The sequence below is a fragment of the Rhipicephalus microplus genome, unplaced genomic scaffold, assembly GCF_043290135.1.
Source record: "Rhipicephalus microplus isolate Deutch F79 unplaced genomic scaffold, USDA_Rmic scaffold_13, whole genome shotgun sequence".
Classification (NCBI taxonomy): domain Eukaryota; kingdom Metazoa; phylum Arthropoda; class Arachnida; order Ixodida; family Ixodidae; genus Rhipicephalus; species Rhipicephalus microplus.
In genome coordinates, this window is record NW_027464586.1 from 10,786,608 (window position 1) to 10,807,475 (window position 20,868).

At 47.5% G+C, this 20,868-nt stretch overlaps 1 protein-coding gene across 1 annotated transcript; it reads right to left on the reverse strand.

The window, feature by feature from the left end:
• Window positions 1-9,841: 9,841 nt before the first annotated feature.
• LOC119165519 (uncharacterized) lies at window positions 9,842-14,991 on the reverse strand. Its single transcript, XM_037417677.2, has 2 exons — window positions 13,401-14,991; window positions 9,842-12,335 (listed from the first exon to the last, which is right to left on the reverse strand). Exons 1-2 carry the CDS (start codon window positions 14,716-14,718, stop codon window positions 11,851-11,853), a joined length of 1,803 nt encoding a protein of 600 aa, XP_037273574.2. The 5' UTR covers window positions 14,719-14,991; the 3' UTR covers window positions 9,842-11,850.
• Between the last annotated feature and the right edge of the window lie 5,877 nt (window positions 14,992-20,868).

The following is a 20,868-nucleotide window of genomic DNA, read 5'->3' on the forward strand; positions in this document are numbered from 1 at the left end:
AATGTACCCACTCCTGCTATGTCTCGTGTATCGAGACAGCAGTATCTGTAAATAAATAAATAAATAAATAAATAAATAAATAAATAAATAAATAAATAAATAAATAAATAAATAAATAAATAAATAAACTTTAAGCAGTCGTACAACTCTGGGGTAGAAAAATTGACTGCTTCACAGAATGCCTGGGTTCACTTTTGGCTTTAATTGTGATTTTTTTATTTTTTATGGTCTACAAGTACTTTTGCTCACCAGCATTGTCAGTGAAACGGGCAGTGGATGTCTTTTTCACGCAAGCTCTTTAAAGTTATTATGGTAAGATTTACAATGTCTGTTTTAGCTATACTTGAGAAGGGAAAGCCTTACTGTGGGCTCATAACCTGTGGGCCATGCCCGCATTTCATGGGTATGCACCAGAAGTGTATGGAGAATGGTTTCATGATTTACCTGACAGGTATTTCATGTCATTCAAGTCCTGATGCCTCAGTCATGTTTGTCATACACTCATACTTTTGCATGCCAGTTTTGGTGTGTACTAGTAAAAGAAGTGATCAAGCGAGTACCCAGACATATTCAGCTATCTAGATGAATAGGTAAAAATAGTCAAAATACTTTTTATTTCTCTAAAAAATGCTTTGATACTAAGATGGTGCACACACTTATCAAGACCAAATTGGAAGATCACTTGGAACATAGTAAAAGACTGTGCATGTGAAAGCCTTTTTCATATTTCAAGAGTACAGCTGTTTAAGCAGAGCATTGGTTTGCGATGTGAGAACAAAAATAACCATCATAATTAACCGGCACATGCTTTTTGGCGTCTTGTTCATCTTTGTCCTGCTGTGCTACGCTCCCAGAACACATGCGCCGATACGTCCGGCATGGGATTCATTACCATTGATGGACTAGAGATTGAGTACAAAAAAAAACAACAACAAAATGTTGGAAAAAAACTTCTCAATAAAATGGCATTCGAATCGATGTACTGACAATTCAAAAACAACCACTCGGCTATAGAGGCACGCTAGCAGAATTTGTCATTGCTTTTCACAGTATAGCGTGCAAGGGGGTCGGAAAGATAAGCGAGAGTGAGGAACAGGGAAAAAAATGGGGAGAGAGAACGGTGTCGCATAGAAAGAATGACAAAGAAACGGAATAAAATAGTGGGGAAAAAAGGTGAAAAAAGGAAATAGAATAAAACATATATAGACAATGAGATAAATTGGAAGAAAGAAGATCGGAAGAATAAATAAATAATAAGAGGAAGAAATAAACTAATAACTCAAAACAAAGAGGGTTGTTTAGTATCACTACTTTGAGGCTTGGCACAACTATTGGAAATCTGCCTCAAATTTTTTTGTCCCATTGTTATCACGTGAGAACAACGCTCTGCACTGGTTGCAGATTAAATCAGATGCCTGAAAACTGTGTCCCGCCAACCTTTCTTGAGTGACCAAGCCTGCACAAAAGACACTGAAGCCGATATTTTTATTCTAATTAAAATTAGGTTCTGTAGTTGAGGCTTCCACTTAAAGTTTCTGCACTGTACTAGCCTCTAAGGAAAAAACTTTGTGATTATCATCCACCAGACCAGGGGAGTTTGATACATTTGGTTTTTTTCCGATGGTGTGCTTTCTGATAAGGGTAGTTGCTAGACACATTGGTGTGTATTTGTTGTTCTTGCGTTCTAGTTTTTTCGCTGTGTTGATTTCAACATGCATACAATGCATCTGCACAGAGATTTGAAAATAGTCAGCACAACAGCAGATAAAGCAACACCAGTGACACGAGGGCAAGCAAAGACTTCCAATTGAAATTTTATACAACATATAATATATAGCCACCACCCAAAAGAGTAACATGCTCATGGTAGAGGAAAAAAATTAAGCGAAGGGGCACTGAAACAAACTAAGAAAAACTAAAGTGAAATAGCACATGACGATGAATACAGGTAAGCATGTTCTTTAACAGATAGTAACACCGAAGGTTCAATGTCACCACCTTCCTTTAGCTGTTCTTGCAGCCTCAATGATAATGCTGGTGCTATCATAAAGGTGAGCTGCAAGAGCTTGTGTTTTCTCAAACAGAGGCTGGGAACCACATTCTCAACAATCAGAAGCCATAGAACCATCTCTATTGTTTTTACTTTTTGACAATATTCCTGCAACCCTATATTTAGGCACCCGTCTATTTGGCCCACATAACTGTGTGCACGGAACCAAGCTATACTGTAATCGATGTCTACTGCACAGTCAACAAAGTTTTGGAGTGCATAGCTTGGCTATGGTTCAAAGGTTTTTCAACAACACTAGTTCAAGCACATAACTGAGAATGTTTATTCAGAGCGTTGGTAAAACAGGAAAGTTTCTAACCAAATGGCTACAGAAAAATTTGCAAAAAGTAAAATACATGGGTAGAAACGTTTGTTTGGCTTCTCATAACTAAAAAACGATTACAAAAACCTGTCTGAGAAAACATAAATTCTTACCACTCATTCTCATGGTGGCAGCTGTGCCCCGCTGCAGTGGTCTAGTGGCTGAGGTATTCGGCTGCTGACTGGCAGGTCGCGGCATTGAATCCCGGCTGTGGCGGCTGCAATTATGATGAAGGCGGAAATGTTGTAGGCCCGTGTGCTCAGATTCGGGTGCACGTTAAAGAACACCAGGTCATTTAAATTTCCGGAGCCCTCCACTACGGCGTCTCTCATAATCATATGGTGGTTTTGGGACGTTAAACCCCACAAATAAATCAATCATCATGATGACACCCAGAACCTCCAATACTTTTGACTTCAAAGAACTGGCTTACCTGGATTTATTGGGTAGTTCTATGTCACCGCTTTTCGTTTTTTTTGCGGTGTCTGTGATTTTGTGCTTTACTTCGACTTTTTTTGTTTTCAGCATAAGCATGTTGTTTTTATCTCGGGTGTAGGCAACACATTTGGGAGTTGAGATAAGTTTGAAATGGATGTCGGCGCTAATCCTCGTCTCAATTGTGCTGCTGTGCTTAGCGCTGACCAGTTTGAAGAATGGAATACCAACCAGTCGCAAGCCGCATATATTGCCCCATGCGCAGAAACCCTGGGATGCTAGCCGCACGCTCAAAGTCGAAAGTTTTTTCATCGCTCGTGCAGCCATGGAAGCAAATAACGAGGCTTGATTGAGCATGCGGGTGGCTTACGGGCACTTTCTATCGAAAGTGAATTTATGGACCGTGATTGACTCATCTCCGCAGCAAACGCAATCAGGAAACTTGGACTGGATAGCCATCAAATTTATATCGTGTGATGCCTGTACTGTGAAATCAGAAATGGTCGGCAGCTTTTCTGAATGATCTAGTGGTTAAAGTACCGCACATTTAACAGCTCAGGTAATACGAATTCGATGCTGCTACGCATATAAAATGAAGTATTCGACAAACAAGCGCGAGAATCTGAGCAGGTTGCCGAACGGGCACGCAAACCACAAAACTACAAGCGCACCCAGCAAAACTGGCAACACGTACGGACTACCACACCGTCACTACCGCACACACAACAGAAGTAAATATCACGGATGTCAAAGAGCCCTGAAACAGGTTGATGAGTCCTAGACTCGTGGCCCTAGACATCGTGGCCTTCACGCAGGCTCAGGCGAACCACAAAATTCAGGGGTTCCAAACGCGGACACAATCTAACTATTCACTTTCACAAAGCTCATTGCAACAACAAACAAAATCACAGTGTGCGCCAACGATGTGAACACCGAGCCGACCATAAACACGAAAAAAGTACGCCCGATGTGCCTTCACCAAAAGAAAAACTTCAATAGGTTGCCTGAACCGGCGTTGTAAACTTTGACAAAAAGCCGCAATGTTCCACAAATCCGCCTAGATCCAAGCCAAGTTGGGTAAAAATAGCGTTTTCGTTATTTCGACCGGGTTAGGGTCGCTAGAATCATAAAGTTTCCCAAAATCAACTAGAGGGCAATCTGGCGCTGCGATCGTTCAGCGACCATGGGAACGATGGGTAGTACGCACATTTGCCTAGTCTTCGTACTTGTGTGCGGCGCATCGTACTTGCGGCTTTGCTTATAACTGGTTACGGTTTTGTTTTGAAAGAAATAACAAACCCTTTTGAACTTAGGTACTTGATTCGAAATAGTAAGGTTAAAATAATAAGTTTGTGAAGCGCAAACAGTGAACATTTGCTAATTTATGTTTTCGTGAAAAAACAGCTCCAAGCCACACGAACACACACGGAGCCAGAAGCAGGACAGAAGAACGAAAATTAGACAAATGTGTGTACTACCCACATGAAAGAAGTGACTACCCATCATTCCCACGCTCGCTGATGCACCGTGTGTTGCAACTCCCATAGACACTAGCGCCAGAGTTCCCTCTAGTAAGTATTGTGGGAAACTCTATGGCTCTAGCCACCCTAACCGGGTGAAAATAATATGCCGGCTATTCTCACCAGGTCGCAGCAGCGGCGGCCCTATATACATCATGTCGTAGAAGTATAGATATGGTTGTACCTTTTCAGATCGGGCGGTGGCTAGCGCCACAAAGCCGTCATACTTAGTGAAGCAAAAACTACATTGATTTTTCCCCCTTAAATAGTGAGGTTAGGGATTCGTGCTTTGCAGAGAAAGGTTTAATTTTCACTCGTGCTTTGACTTTAGCCACCGAGCAGATAACCCCCTCCTAGTTTATTTTACCCGCTTAAAGTGTATTTTGCCCTCCTGTCCCTAAACTCCAGTGCTTTGAAAAACTGCGCCATCATCCTGAACTATAGGGTGAAGCCCTTTACAGAATATTATCAAGTGTTCAGCAGTTTCTTCTTCCTCTTCACACGCACTGCACACCATGTCTACCTCTTCGTATGTGGCCCTATATGTCTCGGTTCGCAATACTCCCGTCCTGGCCTCAAACAGTAGGTGTACCCCGAGTATTATCAAATATCCTTTCCTGGGAAATTTCCTGCTTAAAAGTTTAATAGATATCTCGTGTGGACTTCTTAATCATGCTGATTCTCCACATATCAGTTTCAGCTTCCTTCATCTTCTTCTTAACCGATAAATCTTTTTATCCCTGCTGTTTTCTAAGTATTTACCAGTCAATTTTCTTTTATTTCCAGTCCATTTTCTTTTTTTAATTGACTGGTATTTACCAGTCAATTTGCCAGTCAATTTACCAGTCAATGCAGTGCACGTAGAGAGAAGGAAACTACCGAACACTTGATAATATTCAGTAAAGCGCTTCAACTTATAGTTCAGGATGAGGGCGCAGAGTTTGTGAAAGCACTGGGGTTTACCGACAGGGAGGGCAAAATAGACATTAAGCGAGTAGAATTAACTAAAGGAGGTTATCTGGTTGGTGGCTAAAGTCAAGGCATGAGTGAATAGTAAACCCTTCACTACAAAGTAGCAGTCCTCAACTTCACCATTTAAGAAAAAAAAGATAAATCTAGTTGTGATAAATTTAGCCGCCCGATCTGAAGGGTACAGCCACATCAATCCATCCATCCATCGTGGGCCGCAGCAATATAATAATATTGTTACACGACATCGGCAACGAAAGAGCACCATAGACGACGAAGACGATGAAAGCGACCGTGCTCGTGTTGTTGTTTCTGCTGGTCTTCCATCTTGGCTGCAGCTGCCTCTGACTCTCCCTGTATATTGTGTAAATATATTTATTTCATTCATTCTCTCACCCCCGTAACATTTGGTGGAGGTGCGGGGTATGGGAAATCTTTGACAACTCGAATTTTGTCAGGATCAGGTTGCATGCCTCGAGCACTGACAATGTGGCCCAGCACAGTGATTTCCCGACGGCCAAAGCGACATTTGGAAGAGTCGAGCTGAAGTCCTGCTTTCCGAAAAACCTCAAGAACAGCCGTTAGGCGGCTAAGGTGGCTTTCGAATGTAGGTGAAAATACGGTGACGTCATCGAGATAGCACAGGCATGTGGTCTATTTGTATCCACGCAGGAGAGAGTCCATCATTCTTTCAAATGTAGCTGGCGCATTACACAATCCGAATGGCATAACCTTGAACTGGAAAAGTCCATCCGGTGTGATGAATGCGGTTTTCTCATGGTCTCAATGATCGACAGAAATCTGCCAGTATCCTGATCGCAAGTCGATAGATGAAAAGTAGGCAGACCCATGTAGGCAGTCGAGAGCATCGTCAATCCGCGGCAGTGGATACACGTCCTTACATGTTACTTTGTTTAAGTGACGGTAGTCTATGCAGAAGCGCCAGCTGCCATCCTTCTTCTTGACTAGCACGACTGGTGATGCCCATGGACTGAGGAAGGTTCGATGACGTCTTTTGTGAGCATTTCTTCAACTTCGTGCTGGATAACTTGTCGCTCAGCATAACTCACGCGATAAGGACGTCGTCGGATGGGGCTGGCGTCTCCAGTGTTAATCCTATGAGTTACAAAGGATGTCGGACGCAAAGGGCGGTCATCAAAATCAAATATGTCGCGGTAGGATTTCAGCAGGTGCCGGATGTCAGCTGTCTGTGCTGGAAGAAGGTCCGGAGCAATCATCTTGTCGATGGTGTCATCCGCGGTGCTCTTCGAGGATGAAAACGGAGCAAAGGACGAAGAAGATTCGGCAACGAACGCCGAAATGGCAGCATCTATAGAAAAAACTTTTGCCAGAGTCATACCATTTGGGATAACTTGAGCGCACCAGCTGAAGTTTAGGATCGGAAGAGATGCTGTTTTTCCCGTGACTGTCAAAAGTGTGTGAGGCACGGCAACATTTTTGGCCAGCAGAACGTAAGCAATAGGTGTCAACATGTAGTCACCATCGGGAACAGGAGGGACAGATCTCAGGTTCACGTAAGTAACGGCTTGAGGTGCTAGGCGAACGTGATCTGCAGAACACAGACGGTGTTGAGCTGGTGTTGGGTCGTCATGGTAACACGGTAAACCAAGTTGAAGCATGCTGGTTCCACAATCAATAAGGGCAGAGTGGGTGGATAAGAAGTCCATGTCGAGGATAAGTTCATGGGAACATTTCTCGAGCACAGCAAATAGCACTGTCGTGGAGCGATCAGCTACACTTATACGCGCGGAGCACATTCCAAGCACGGGAAACGTGCCGCCGTCTGCGACCAGGATGAGTGGCACTCTGGGTGGCGTTAAAACTTTCCTAAGGCGGCAACAAAGTTCTGAATTCATCACTGATATGTGAGCCCCTGTGTCCACCAGTGCAACAACGGGTGTGTCATCTATTTCAACGTCAATAAGGTTGAGTCGAGTTGGCAGCATGGTCAGAGGATTTGGCGGGCAAGTGGTTGATGCAGCATCACCTCCGGGAGCTGCATCATCTAGTTTTCCCGCGGCAGGTGGTCAGTCGGCGACGTTGGTCGGCGAAATTGGGGCGAGCGAGACGATGGGCGACGGGAGAGCGGTGAACGGGACTGGTGAGCATGCGGAGATGGAGAGCGACGACGATATGGCGGCATAGAAGGAACGTCTTCTTTGGTGACCTGAGGTGACTCCCGGTAAGTTTGAAAGCGTCCATGATCCCTCTCTGGCCGATGGGTGTACCCATAGGATGCCTGATGCCAATACCACCGAGTGTTACAATGGCACGCCACGTGTCCGATACGGTGGCAGTTGAAACAAATCGGGCGATCGTCAGCAGTCCTCCACTAAACTGAATTGCGAGGGCGCGCCGGAAGGTTTTGGCTTTGGGCATACGAAACATGGGGTCGACGACGGTTGATCGGCTGAGAGAGAGCTGTAGTGCACTCGGAGGCCAGTCCAGCATTGAAAAGCTCTTGTCGCACAATGGCATGTACCAGTGGCACCATCTGAGGGCTAGAGTCACAGGCATGGGAGCACGTGGACGCAGGAGACAGAGCTTCAAGTTCACGTCTGATGATCTTGGTCACGTGCTCTGCAGTTAACGGCGTCTGTAGCGCAGGCCTGTCTTCGCACGTCCAGGTTGCTGCTGTGTTCGGTAGTCGAGTAAAATTATGGGCGATACGTCGACTTTTTGCGGCCTCAAAACGCTGGCACTCCTTGATGATGGCATCGACCGTGTTGCAGTCCTTGCATATGGGAAGGTTGAATGCATCATCTGCAATGCCTTTCAATATGTGAGCTACTTTTTCGGTTTCTTCCATACCGTTGTCCGCTTCTCGGCAAAGGGCAAGCACGTCCTGTATGTAAGTCACGTAGGACTCTGTTGACGTTTGCGCACGAGATGCCTTCTTGGCCGCTGCCTTTCTACCCACAGACTTGCCGAAAAGGGCGCGCATCTTTTCTTTGCTCGCATCCCAGCTTCCAATTTCATCTTCGTGGTTCTCGAACCACACTTTTGCTGTTCCTTTCAAGTAGAACAGATTATTGGCTAACATAAGAGTTTCATCCCAGCGGTAATTCTTACTTGTACGTTCGTACAGCGGCAACCATTCTTCGATGCCCACATCATCCGTGCCACAGAACGTGCCAGGATCTTTTAGCTGCAGAAGGACAACAGTTGTTGTAGTCGCCTCGGCGGGAGCCGGTCCCTGGTTTGCCATGGTAGAAAAATTCAAGCGTCGGCCACTGCGGAGCTCCGTTATATCGTGTTGTACCCCGCACCACCACCAAGTGTTCTGTGCGCCGATACGTTGCTGCATGTGAGTCCTGCCAGCGCTCCAAACATTCCACCTTGCCACCAGCTGGTCCACTCCAACCAATAGACATACCCACCGTTCCCTTCTACCGCATCGGTCTTGATCTCGTTGGACCATTTCCTACTTCTCTCACCGGAAACAAGTGGATAGCCGTAGCCACTGATTACGCCACAAGATACGCTATTATACGAGCGCTACCGAGAAGCTGTGCCACTGACGTCGCGGACTTCTTGCTTCATGACGTAATTCTTCACCATGGCGCTCCTCGACAGCTGCTGACTGATCGTGGTCACTCATTTCTTTCAAAAGTAGTAAGTGACATCCTTCGCTCGTGTTCGACGCGTCACAAGCTCACTACGGCCTATCACCCACAAACAAATGGTCTTACCGAGCGCCTAAATCGAACATTGACAACAATGCTCTCCATGTACGTTTCCAAAGATCACCTTGATTGGGATAGTACTTTGCCTTATGTGACATTTGCGTACAATTCATCATGCCACGACACCGCTGGCTTCTCCCCCTTCTATTTATTGTTCGGCCGCCATCCAGCGTTACCCTTCAAGACTCTTCTCCCATCAACTACGCAAACGGTTACAGAGTACGCCCGGGATGCCACTGCTCGGGCTCAAGTGGCCCGCCAAATCGCACGGCAACGTCTTCTTGGCTCGCAGCTCTCTCAGAAGGCCCGCTACGATAGCCATCACAGAGTAGTTTCCTGCTCTCCAGGTTCATTGGTCTTCCTCTGGACACCATGCCGTCCCGTTGGCCTCTCTTCGAAGCTCCTGTCTCGCTACTCGGGGCCTTACAAGGTTTTACGCCGGCTTACCGATGTCACATACGAGATTGCTCCGTTGGACAGTCAGTCATCGTCGTCCGCACTTGCTACTGACGTCGTCCACGTGACCCGCCTCAAACCGTACATATCCGCATATGATCCTACTCTCCTTTAGGCGCCGAGACGGCGCTGCCAGCAGGGGGGGGGGTCATATGTTACACGACATCAGCAACGAAAGAGCACCATAGACGACGAAGACGATGAAAGCGACCGTGCTCGTGTTGTTGTTGCTGCTGGTTTTCCAGCTTGGCTGCAGCTGCCTCTGACTCTCCCTGTATATTTTGTAAATATATTTATTTCATTCATTCTCTCACCCCCGTAACAATATTATATCTCTTAACTTGCCTACCTCTGTACGACTCGTTTTCGATGGGAGCTGCTGCGCTTCGCTCATCCACTCTTAAAATTGTGGCTCGAGGCTTTCACTTGTTCTTAGGCCACGCAATTTGTACTGTTTGTAGTGAACGCGAGATAATGGGCCCTCGTAGGTCGTGGTGGGCACCCAGTGTACACAATGGCTGGTATACGTGTCGCACATCTAGATTTTCTGGTCTTGTATCGAGTTAACAAGCGAGGTCTTCCCGATTCGATGAGCTCGTTAAAGTCATCATTATCATCATCAGCCTGACTGCGTCCACTGCAGGACAAAGGCCTCTCCCATGCCAGTTAACTCGGTCTTGTGCTTGCTGCTGCCAATTTATACCCGCAAACTTGTTAACCTCATCTGCCCACCTAACCTGTCTCCCCTAACTATCCTGCCTTCTCTGGGAATCCTGTTAGTTGCCCTTAATGGCCAGCGGTGGTCCTGTCTACGTGCTACATTCCCGGCCTATGTCCATTTCGTCTTCTTAATTTCAACTATTATATGCAACCCCCCTTTGTTCCCTAATCCACTCTGCTCTCTTCTTTTTCTTAAGGTTACACCTACCATTTTTTCGATTGCTCGCTGCGTCGTCCTCAATTTAAGCTGAATCGCCTTTGCAAGTCTCCAGGTTTCTGCTCCGTAGCTAAATACCGACAAGATACAGCTGTTATATACCTTTGTAGTAACACAGGCGCGCGCAGCGAAGCAGCAAAGGCGATGGTCGGGCAGTCAACGACGGCGTTTATTGTCCACAGCGTGGTTATATACATTGGCATTAGGAGAGGGTGAAGGGAGGGGGGAAAGAGGGAGAATGAAGGCGCACAGGGCCCAAACGAAATGGTGCGCGCGCAGCTGGTTTTGCCGGCGTTACAAACGAAACAAATACAACATTTCTTTCCTCTTAAAAGTGGAACCGTTGGACCGGGTTCCTAACTCTTGTCGATCGCCTCAGCGTTGCCTGATGCGGGACCGCCTCAGGCGAGTGTTCGTCCGTAGCGACTGGAGGTTCCGTAGCAGCTGGTGGGGAAAACTGACTCCGACCATCTGCTGCCGGTAGCTCTGGGCTTCGCTCTTGGTCATTCCGCCTGGACGTGCGTTGCAACGCAGGAGACGGGACAGGAGTAGTCACGCTGGCAGGTTCAGCTTCAGTGTCCGCGCCTTCAGCCGTCCCCGCAGTTGCAGACTCCGGCGTCGATTCGTGGCGGCGGCGGACTTGGTCGATATGACGCTGCACTAACCCTCTTGGTGTGTCCACTGCTATCATTCTCGCCCCCGACGCAGCTTTTACGCGTCCAGGCGTCCATCTTTTGCCGGCACCGTAGTTGCGCACGTAGACGCTGCTTCCTGGCGAGATGGTCCAATCGTCAGCACCCGGCGACCAGTTCTCATCCCTGGGCGGCAGGCAGGTGTCAAGAAGGGACCGCAGCTGGTAACCGACAAGCATCTCCGAGGGTGACTTTCCTTCTTTTTGCGGGGTCCTCATGTAATGGAATCGCAGGCGCATGATGTTATCTTCTAGTGGGCCATCTTGCATTTTCCGGAAGCCATCCTTAAGGGTTCGCACTGCTCTTTCCGCTGCTCCATTCGACTGAGGATGGAAAGGCGCTGTATGCAAATGCACAATACTGTTTCTTGCTACAAACGTGGCGAACTCCTGGCTCGTAAATTGCGTTCCATTATCGGACACGATTGTGCGTGGCACTCCGAACCGACAAAACAGACTTCGTAAGCAGCGAGTAGTACCTGCTGTGTTCGCATGCATCATAGGTATTGCTTCAATCCACTTCGTGTGAGCATCTACCACCCGGCTAATGGGCCCGCAAAATCGATGTGGATCCGGGACCACCTCTCGGCCGTTTTCGGCTAACTCACCGGTGGTGCTGCCGCAGGCATGGGCAGGTTTTCTACACAGCTTACACACTGCGCCAACAATTCCTGAATCTCCCTGTCCATCCCTGGCCACCAAAACAGTGACCGTGCCACCGCTTTCATTGACGAGGAGCCTTGTTGTGCTTCATGTAGCAGCTTCAACATCCTTTCATGCGCCTTCGTGGTATGACGACTCTGTTGCCCCAATATATTAGCCGGTGAGCCATCGACAGCTCCATTTTGCGATCAAAAAAGGGCAGCAAGTCGGGCACCATTCCACTTGTTGTTCGAGGCCAGCCATGCAAGATGTATTCCGCGACACGGGCTAACAACGAGTCCTTGGCAGTGAGCTCCTGCAACTCGTGCGTCGTCACTATACCTTCGTCCAGGGCCTCTAATGACAGGACGTACTCGGGAGGCTCCCCTTCGGCTACTGGTTCCGCTGCCGCCGGGGCTGGTAGTCTGCTGAGGGCATCTGCTGTCAGTAGTTGTTTCCCCGGAACGTACTGTAGCTTGTACTGGTAGCCTCCAAGGAACAGTGCCCACCGTTGAATGCGCGCGGCGGCCATCGGCGGCGTTTGGCGGTCAGGCCTGAGCAGTCCCAGCAGTGGCTGATGGTCGGTTACCAGGGTGAATTGCCGACCTAGGAAGTAGTCACGAAAGCCAGAAACGCCAAACATCAGTGCCAAGGCTTCTCGCTCCAGCTGAGAGTAGTTTCGCTCCGCTTTTGTTAACGTTCTGGAGCGAAAACCAATTGGTCTATGCTCATTTCCCGCCGAGTGAAACAGAACAGCACCCACGCCATACGGGCAAGCATCACATTCTAGCTTCAGTTCCCTGTTGGGATCAAAATGAACGAGAAGCTGCGCATTCTTCAACATTTCTTTCGCTTTCTCGAACGCTGACTGCTGCGGTTCCCGCCATTCCCAACGGGCTCGTTTTTCCATGAGCTGATACAAGGGGCTGAGCACAGTCGATATGTTGGGCAGGAAACGTGCGTAAAACGTGAGCATACCAAGAAACGAGCGCAATTCGCTAACGTTACGCGGGTGCGGGGCTTGCATGACGGCGTCTACGTTCTTTTCAATGGGGTGGAGGCCTTGCCAATCTATACGATGGCCAAGGTAAGTCACAGAATGTTGCCGAAGCTTGCATTTGTCAATCCTAAGTTTAACGCCGTGCTCTCGGAACCGCTCCAACACTCTCTTGAGCTGCTCTCCGTTATCACTCTTGCGTTCTGACACTAGCACGTCGTCAAGGTAGGCTTGAACGCCCGGCAGCCCGCCGAGTACTGCATTCATTTTTCTTTGAAAAATGGCCGGTGCGGAAGCTATTCCAAACGGAAGTCTGTTATACCGGAAAAGCCCTCGGTGCGTGTTAATGACACACAGCCCGCTGGACGCTTCGTCTAGGGGCACTTGATTATATGCATCTTTTAAATCCAAGATGCTGAAATATTCGCCTCCGTTTAAGCTTGCGAACATGTCCTCTATCACCGGAAGAGGGTAATGCTCCACCTCACAAGCCGGGTTAAGGGTAACCTTAAAGTCACCGCATATTCTCACGCTCCCGTCCTTTTTCAAAACGACCACAATAGGTGTAGCCCATTCTGCATGTTGCACGGGCGATAGAACACCAAGTGACACCAGCCGATCAATTTCACGAGAGACCTTATCACGGAGCGCGCAAGGAAGAGATCTGGGCTTACAGAATTTCGGTGTCGCTGTCTCCTTGAGTTTTAGGCTGGCTGGTGGACCTTTGATTAGTCCAAGGTCTGTTGAGAAAACATCCTCGAACTCGCCGAGCAGTCGGTTCAGCATAGGGTCGCTTGGCTCGGCGCTTGCTGTAGGGTTCGGCGCAGTCAGATCTCCAATGGGAACGCCCGTCTTGCTAAGCAAAGCAATGAGATCGTGGCCACATAGGCTGGGTCCTGCACAGTCAAGCACGATGAGCGGGCAAGGCACAGATACATTTTTATACTTCACTGAGAGTTCGAGTTCCCCCAACACCGGAAGCTGTCCCGCGTAACATGACAGCTTGATTCGTGGTAGTTGTAAGCGCGGCCACTGTGCGTGGTGTCGATCGTACACTTGGCGCGATACGACGCACACCGGGGAACCAGTATCCACTTCCATGGCAATGGGTACGTTGCCCCATCGAAACGTGCGGCGTATGGGTGGTTCCAAACCGTTTTTTCTTCCCGAAATCAACGTCCAAACGTGTGCGCTTTCCAGATCGTCGTTGCTAGACGCGTTTTCAACTGTCAGTGCCTTTACACTCGCTGCCCGCCTTCCCACCTTTGCATCAGTTGGAGCACTGTAGCAATTTTTTGCCAAATGACCGCGCCGCCCACAGTGATAGCAGCGTGCGTTAACCCAGCGGCAGGCGTTATCGTCGTGCTTCGTGCTTCCACATCGGCCGCAGTCATGCGACGCGCCTAGTGTACGATTACCTCGAGAGGGCGAGCGATGATGGGCTTGCATTTTTAGCACAGTCGGCGGCTCTGCACTCATAACTTTTGCATCACTGTCGGTTGCCTCGGCTGCAATGGACATTGATTCAGCCTCCTCGAGGGTTAAATTTTTATGTGCCAGTAACTGCTTGCGCAAGTTAGTTGAGCGTACGCCGCAAACAATCCTGTCCCTCAACATCCGGTTCAGCGCACTTCCAAAGTTGCAATTGTCTGCTATGCGCCGTATTTCGACTAGGAATGCGTGCACCGACTCCCCTTCTTGTTGGCAACGGGTAAAAAACTTGTAGCTTTCTGCAATCTTGTGACGCTTGGGATCGTAGTAGTCATTTAATGCTGCGACTGCTTCGGCGTAAGTAAGGTAATTCGGCGTCCGAGGTGCAATTAGCCCCGCTAGCACTTGCACAGTCTGCGTGCTGAGTGCTGCCACCAGAAGTGCTCTCTGCCTTTTAAAGTCAGTAATAGCATTTGCTTCAAAATACGATTCAGCCCGAAAAAGGTATGGTTTCCACTTATCTCTTGTGTCGTCGAAAACCGGGAGCTGGAGGCTGGTCATGGTCGCCGGTACTTGTTGCGGCAGGCCGTCGGCTTCAACTTTCACGGCAGCATGGGCGGTTTCCGGGCTCGTCGCCACTGTAGTAACACAGGTGCGCGCAGCGAAGCAGCAAGGACGATGGTCGGGCAGTCAACGACGGCGTTTATTGTCCGCAGCGTGGTTATATACATTGCCATTAGGAGAGGGTGAAGGGAGGGGGAAAGAGGGAGAATGAAGGCGCACAGGGCCCAAACGAAATGGCGCGCGCGCAGCTGGTTTTGCTGGCGTTACAAATGAAACAAATACAACAACCTTCCTCTTGAGGGATAGTGGCAATCTACCTGTCATTATTTGAGAGTGCTGGCCGAATGTACTCTACCCTATTCTTATTCTTCCAGTTACTTCAATCTCGTGGTTCGGCTCCGCGGTTATTACCTGCACTAAGTGTACATAGTCTCTGATAACTTCAAGTGGGCTATTATCTGTCTCAAAGCGCTGCTGTTTTTCAAGGTTGTTGTACATTACTTTACTTTTCTGAAGATCATTTTAAGACCCACCTTTCTTCTCTCCTTGTCTAACTCCATAATCATGACTTGCAATTTGTCTCCTGAGTTACTCAGCAATGCAATGTCACCGGCGAAGCGCCGCTTACTAAGGTACTTTTCATTAACTCTTATCCCTAACTGTTCTCATTCCAGGCTTCTGAAAACCTCCTGTAAACACGCGGTAAATAGCATTGGGGAGATTGTATTCCCCTGCCTTACACCCTTCTTGATTGGTATTCTGTTGCCTTCTTTATGTTGCATTGTGGTAGCAGTTGATCCGCTGTACATTTCTTCCAGGATGTTTATATATGCTTCATTGATGCCATGATTCTGCGGTGTCAGCATGACTGCTGATATTTCAACTGAATCAAACGCCGGCTCGTAATCTATGAAGCCTATGTATACTGGTTGGTTATATTGTGAGCATATCTCTATTACCTGATAGTATGAATGTGGTCGAGTGTTGAGTAGTTTGTCCAAAATCCTGCTTGTTCCTTTGGTTGATTGAATTCTAATGTTTTCTTAACTCTGTTAGCAATTACTTTTGTAAATAGCTTATATACTACGAAGAGCAAGCTGATCGGCCTGTAAATATTCAAGCCCTTGTCATCTCCTTTCTTATGTATTAAGTTGATGCTAGCATTCTTCCAAAACTCTGGTACTCTTCCTGTCAGGAGACACCTCGTAAACAGGGTGGCTAGCTTTTCTAGCACAACCTGTCCTCCATCTTTCAGCAGATCTGATATTACCTGATCCTCATCGACAGCTTTGCCTCTTTGCATGCTCTCCAGGGCTTTTCTGACTTTTTCTATTATTACTGGTTGGCTGTCATCTGGGTTACTGCTAGGTCTTATAGTATTGATGTCCTAGTTGTCCCAGCTACTGTACAGATCTCTGTAGAGCACCTCTGCCATTTTAACTATCCTATCCATATTGGTAGTTATTTTGCCTTCTTTGTCCCTTAGTGCATACATCCGATTTTTCCCTATCCCAAGTTTCTTCTCAACTGCTTGTACGCTTCCTCCGTTTTTCAGAGCGTGTTAAATTCTCTCCATGTTAGTATAGCTTCTTACATCAGATACCTTACGCTTATTAATCAACTTTGCAAGCTCTGACAGTTCTATTTTGTCTGTTGTACGTGAGATTCTCGCGCTTCCTAATAAGATTCTTCGTTTCCTGGGAAAGCTTGCCAGTGTCCTGTTCAACTACCCTGCCTCCAACTTCCATTGCGCACTCCGTAATGATACTCGTCAGATTATAATTCATTGTCTCTACACCAAGGTTGGTTTCCTCAATGAGAGCCGAGTACCTGTTCTGAAGCGAGACTCTGCATTCCTGTACTTTCCCTCTCAGTGCTACTTCATTGATTGGCTTCTTTCGTATCATTTTTAGACGTTCCTTTTTCAAGCCAAGGCGAATTCGAGACCGTACCATTCTATGGTCACTGCATCGTACCCTGTCAACCACTTCCACATCCTGCACGATGCCTGGCTGTGCACTCATTATAAAGTCTATTTTATTCTTTTTTTGGCCATTAGGGTTCCTCTATGTCCACTTACGGCTTCCTTGTTTTTTGTAGAAGGTATTCAAAACCTCTGAATTACTGCGTTCTGCAAAATCCACTAGTAGCTCTCATCTGCCATTTCTAGTACCGATGCAATAATCTCCTACTGCCTGGTCTCTAGCCTGCGTTTTTCCTACCTTTGCATTAAAGTCTCCCGTCAGTATAGTATACCGTGTTTTTACCTTACTCATTGCCGATTCCACGTCTTCATATAAACTTTCAACTGAAGCGTCATCATGGCTGGGTGTAGGCGCGTAAGCCTTTATCACCTTCATCTTGTATCTCTTATTGAGTTCAATTGCGATACCTACCACCCTTTCATTAATGCTATAGCATTCCTCTATGTTGCCAGCTATGTTTCTGTGAATTAGAAACCCCACTCCCACTTTTCTTCTGACAGCGAATCCCCAATAGCAAAGGACGTGCCCATTCTGTAGCACCGTATAGGCCTCATGTGTTCTCCTAACCTCATTGAGCCCTATTATATCCCATTCGATATTCTCTAGCTCCTCGAATAGTACAGCTAGACTTGCCTCACTAGATAAGGTTCTAGCATTAAATGTTACCAAGTTCAGGTTCCATTGGCAGCCTGCCCAGATCCAGAGATTCTTAGCACCCTCGGCTGCATAGCAGATCTGACCGCCGCCGTGGTCAGTTGCTTCGCATCTGCTGGGGACGGAGGGTCGTGAGTTAATTGACATCACCTTGAATCAAACAACTTCTTCTCCCATCAGCATGGCTTTGGAAAAGGCTACTCAAGAGCACCCAGTTATGCGAATTCACGACTGACCTTCACTTTAATTTGAACGCTAACGAACAAACCGATTGCCTCTTTCTTCATTTCGCCAAGGCATTCGATACTGTCCCTCATTGTCGTTTAATCTCTGAATTGGCCGCACTCCTGATTGATTAATTAATTCTGTCTTGGCTACAAAGCTTCCTCTCTTCCCGTGAGCAACTTACGGTGATCAACGACATTTCATCTGACCTTCGCGACGTCACATCCAGAGTTCCCCAAGACAGTGTAATAGGTCCGTTACTTTTCCTAATATACATTATTGATTTGCCCGATAACCTTTCATCCACAGTTAGGTTGTCCGCTGACGATTGCGCCATATACCGCAACATTCAATGTTTTAATGATCATTCCACTCTCCAAAAGGACCTTGACCTAACCTTTCGGTGGTGCGAAACTTGACAGAAGTCTCTTAACGCCTCTAAATGCAAGTTAATCGCGTTCACTCGAAAGCATACCAATTCAGCATTTCACTATAAGAATAACAACGCCGTTGTGTCAGCTACACCATCTTACAAATATTTACGCATTCACCTTACATCGGATCTATCCTGGACTACGCATATAGCAGCTGTCTCATCGAAAGCCTCTCCATCTCTCAGATATCTCCGCAGAAACTTGCGCAACACTCCTTCTAACGTACGCGCATTGTCATATTTTTACGAATAAATAGAGCACCTGCTACTATATAAATTATTTAGGGTGAAATTGTGCCCGTAAACTCAAAACTAAAAATGCTCAGCCAAAGCGTCTCTTGCTCGCTGACTCCAACCTCGTCGGTCTCTTCATCTGCCCCTCAAGTCTCGCGCCAGTCCCGTGGCGTAGCATCGTGGCACGTGCAGGACGGCGTTCCATGGCGCGGCTTTCTTGCTACTTGTGTGGCGGCTTTTACGAACGCGAATTGTGGCATGCGTCTTCTGCGATGGCCGAGCTGTGGCATTAGTCCGCCTCTTAGCACGCATCGCCCCGATGCGTAGAACCGGCTGACAGTTTCTAAACGATAGGACGTGTCCTTGTGTTAGACGATGTGAGTCCGTTCACTTGTTCAGTTCTTGTCGTTGCACGGTTTCATCCGTGCTACATGTACAACTTCCGGGAGATTCCTGCATCGTGTTGTGCATACTTGACCTTTAGGGATCACTTAGTAGTCTAATGTGCCTAGCTGATGAAGAACCCTGTAAGGGCCAAAATAGCGCCGCATAAGCTTTTATGATAGGCCACGTGCACGTACAGGCATCCAGACCCACACTTGGTCTGCAGGAGAGTACTGAACGTCCTTTCGTCTTAGATTGTAACGGTGCGCGTCGACATCCTGCTGTTGAATGATGTAGTTCCGTGCTAGCTGTCGCGCCTCTTCTGCCCTTTCTACATATTCGCTTATGTCAGGGTTCTCTTCATTCGTGCTATTGACAGACAGCATCGCGTCTAATGTCGTTATTACTGTCCGACCATTAACAAGTTGAAATGGCGTGAAGGGGTTGTCTCTTGTACTGCGGTATTGTATGCAAATGTAGCATACGGTAATATGGTGTCCCAAGTCCAATGCTCGACGTCCACATACATCGCGATCATGTCAGCAAGCGTCCTGTTCAGCCTTTCTGTTAACCCGTTAGTTTGCGGATAGTACGCGGTAGTTTTTCTGTGGTTGGTGTGCGTTAGTTTCATGACAGGCTGTACTAGCCTGGCAGTGAACGCAAATCCTTTGTCAGTTATAAGGACTTTAGGTGCGTCATGTCGCAGCACTTTCTGGGTCACAAAAAGCTGAGCCACTTCATTTGCCGTTCCTTTTGTGAGAGATAGCGTCTCGGCATACCGGGTCATGTAGTCGGTTTCTACAACTATTCAGCGCACCCCAAATGATGACATAAGAAATGGTCCTAGCAAATCCATTCCGACTTGCTCAAACGGGACTTTCGGTGGCTGTATCGGTTTCAAAAGACCTGCTGGCTTTAGGGGTGGTACTTTGCGTCTTTGGCATTCTCGGCATGATCTTACGTAATGCTGAACTGAATTCACCAATTTTGCCAAAGTCCTACTAATGCCCAAGTGACCTGCCGATGGGTCATCAGGACACACTTCTAAAGTTTCCGCTCGCAGTGATGATGGTATCAGCAGTAGGAACGTTTCACCGGTGTGTTGAAAGTTTCTCTTGTGGAGAACGTTGTTGCGGAGGACGTAGGAACGTAGTCCACGGATGAAAACTCGTGGTACTTCGACTTGCTGCCCCTCTAGGTATTGAATGAGCAGAAGTAATTCTGGGTCCATTCGCTGATCATTAGCCATCTCCGACACATTCACAGCTCCAAGAAATGCGGCGTCTTGATCATGCTCAGCAGACGAGGTCTGGACGGGTGCTCGTGACAAGCAATCCGCGTCATTGTGCTTGTGGGCAGACTTGTAGACTACGGTGATGTCATATTCTTTTAGACGCAGGCTTCATCTAGCAAGTCTTCCGAAGGATCCTTGAGGTTCGCAAGCCAGCACAATGAATGATGGTCACTGATGGCTCGGAATGGTCTACCGTATAATTATGGACGGAACTTACTCATGGCCCATATAACTGCGAGACATTCCTTTTCCGTAGCTGAATAATTATACTCAGCTTTCGACAGAGTGCGGCTTGCATAAGCAATAACTTTTTCTTTTCCGTTCTGCCACTGAACAAGAATAGCACCGAGGCCAACGTTGCTGGCGTCCGTATGAATGTCTCTTTTGGCATCTTCATCAAAATGAGCGAGCATGGGAGGTGACAGCAAACGCCGTCTTAACTCAGAGAAGGCGTCTTCTTGCTCTTGGGGCCAGATGAATGGCACACCTTCCTTCGTAAGCTGTGTCAGTGGTTCCGCAATCTTGGAGAAGTTTCAACGAAGCGCCTATAGTGGGCACAAAGCCCCAGGAAACGTTGCATAGCTTTTTTGTCTCTTGACCTTGGGAAATTCCATTCCGACTTGCTGAAATGGGACTTTCGATGGCTCTATGGTTTTCAAAAGACCTGCTGGCTGTAGGGGTGGTACTTTGCGTCTTTGGCCTTCTCGGCATGATCTTACGTAATGCTTTACTGAATCCCCCAATCTTGGCCAGTAATATCTCTGGCGGATTCTTGCCAAAATCCTACTAATGCCCAAGTGATCTACCGATGGGTCATCATGACACGATTCTAAATTTTCCGCTCGCAGTGATGATGGTATAAGCAGTAGGAACGTTTCACCGGTGTGTTGAAAGTTTCTCTTGTAGAGAACCTTGTTGCGGAGGACGTAGGAACGTAG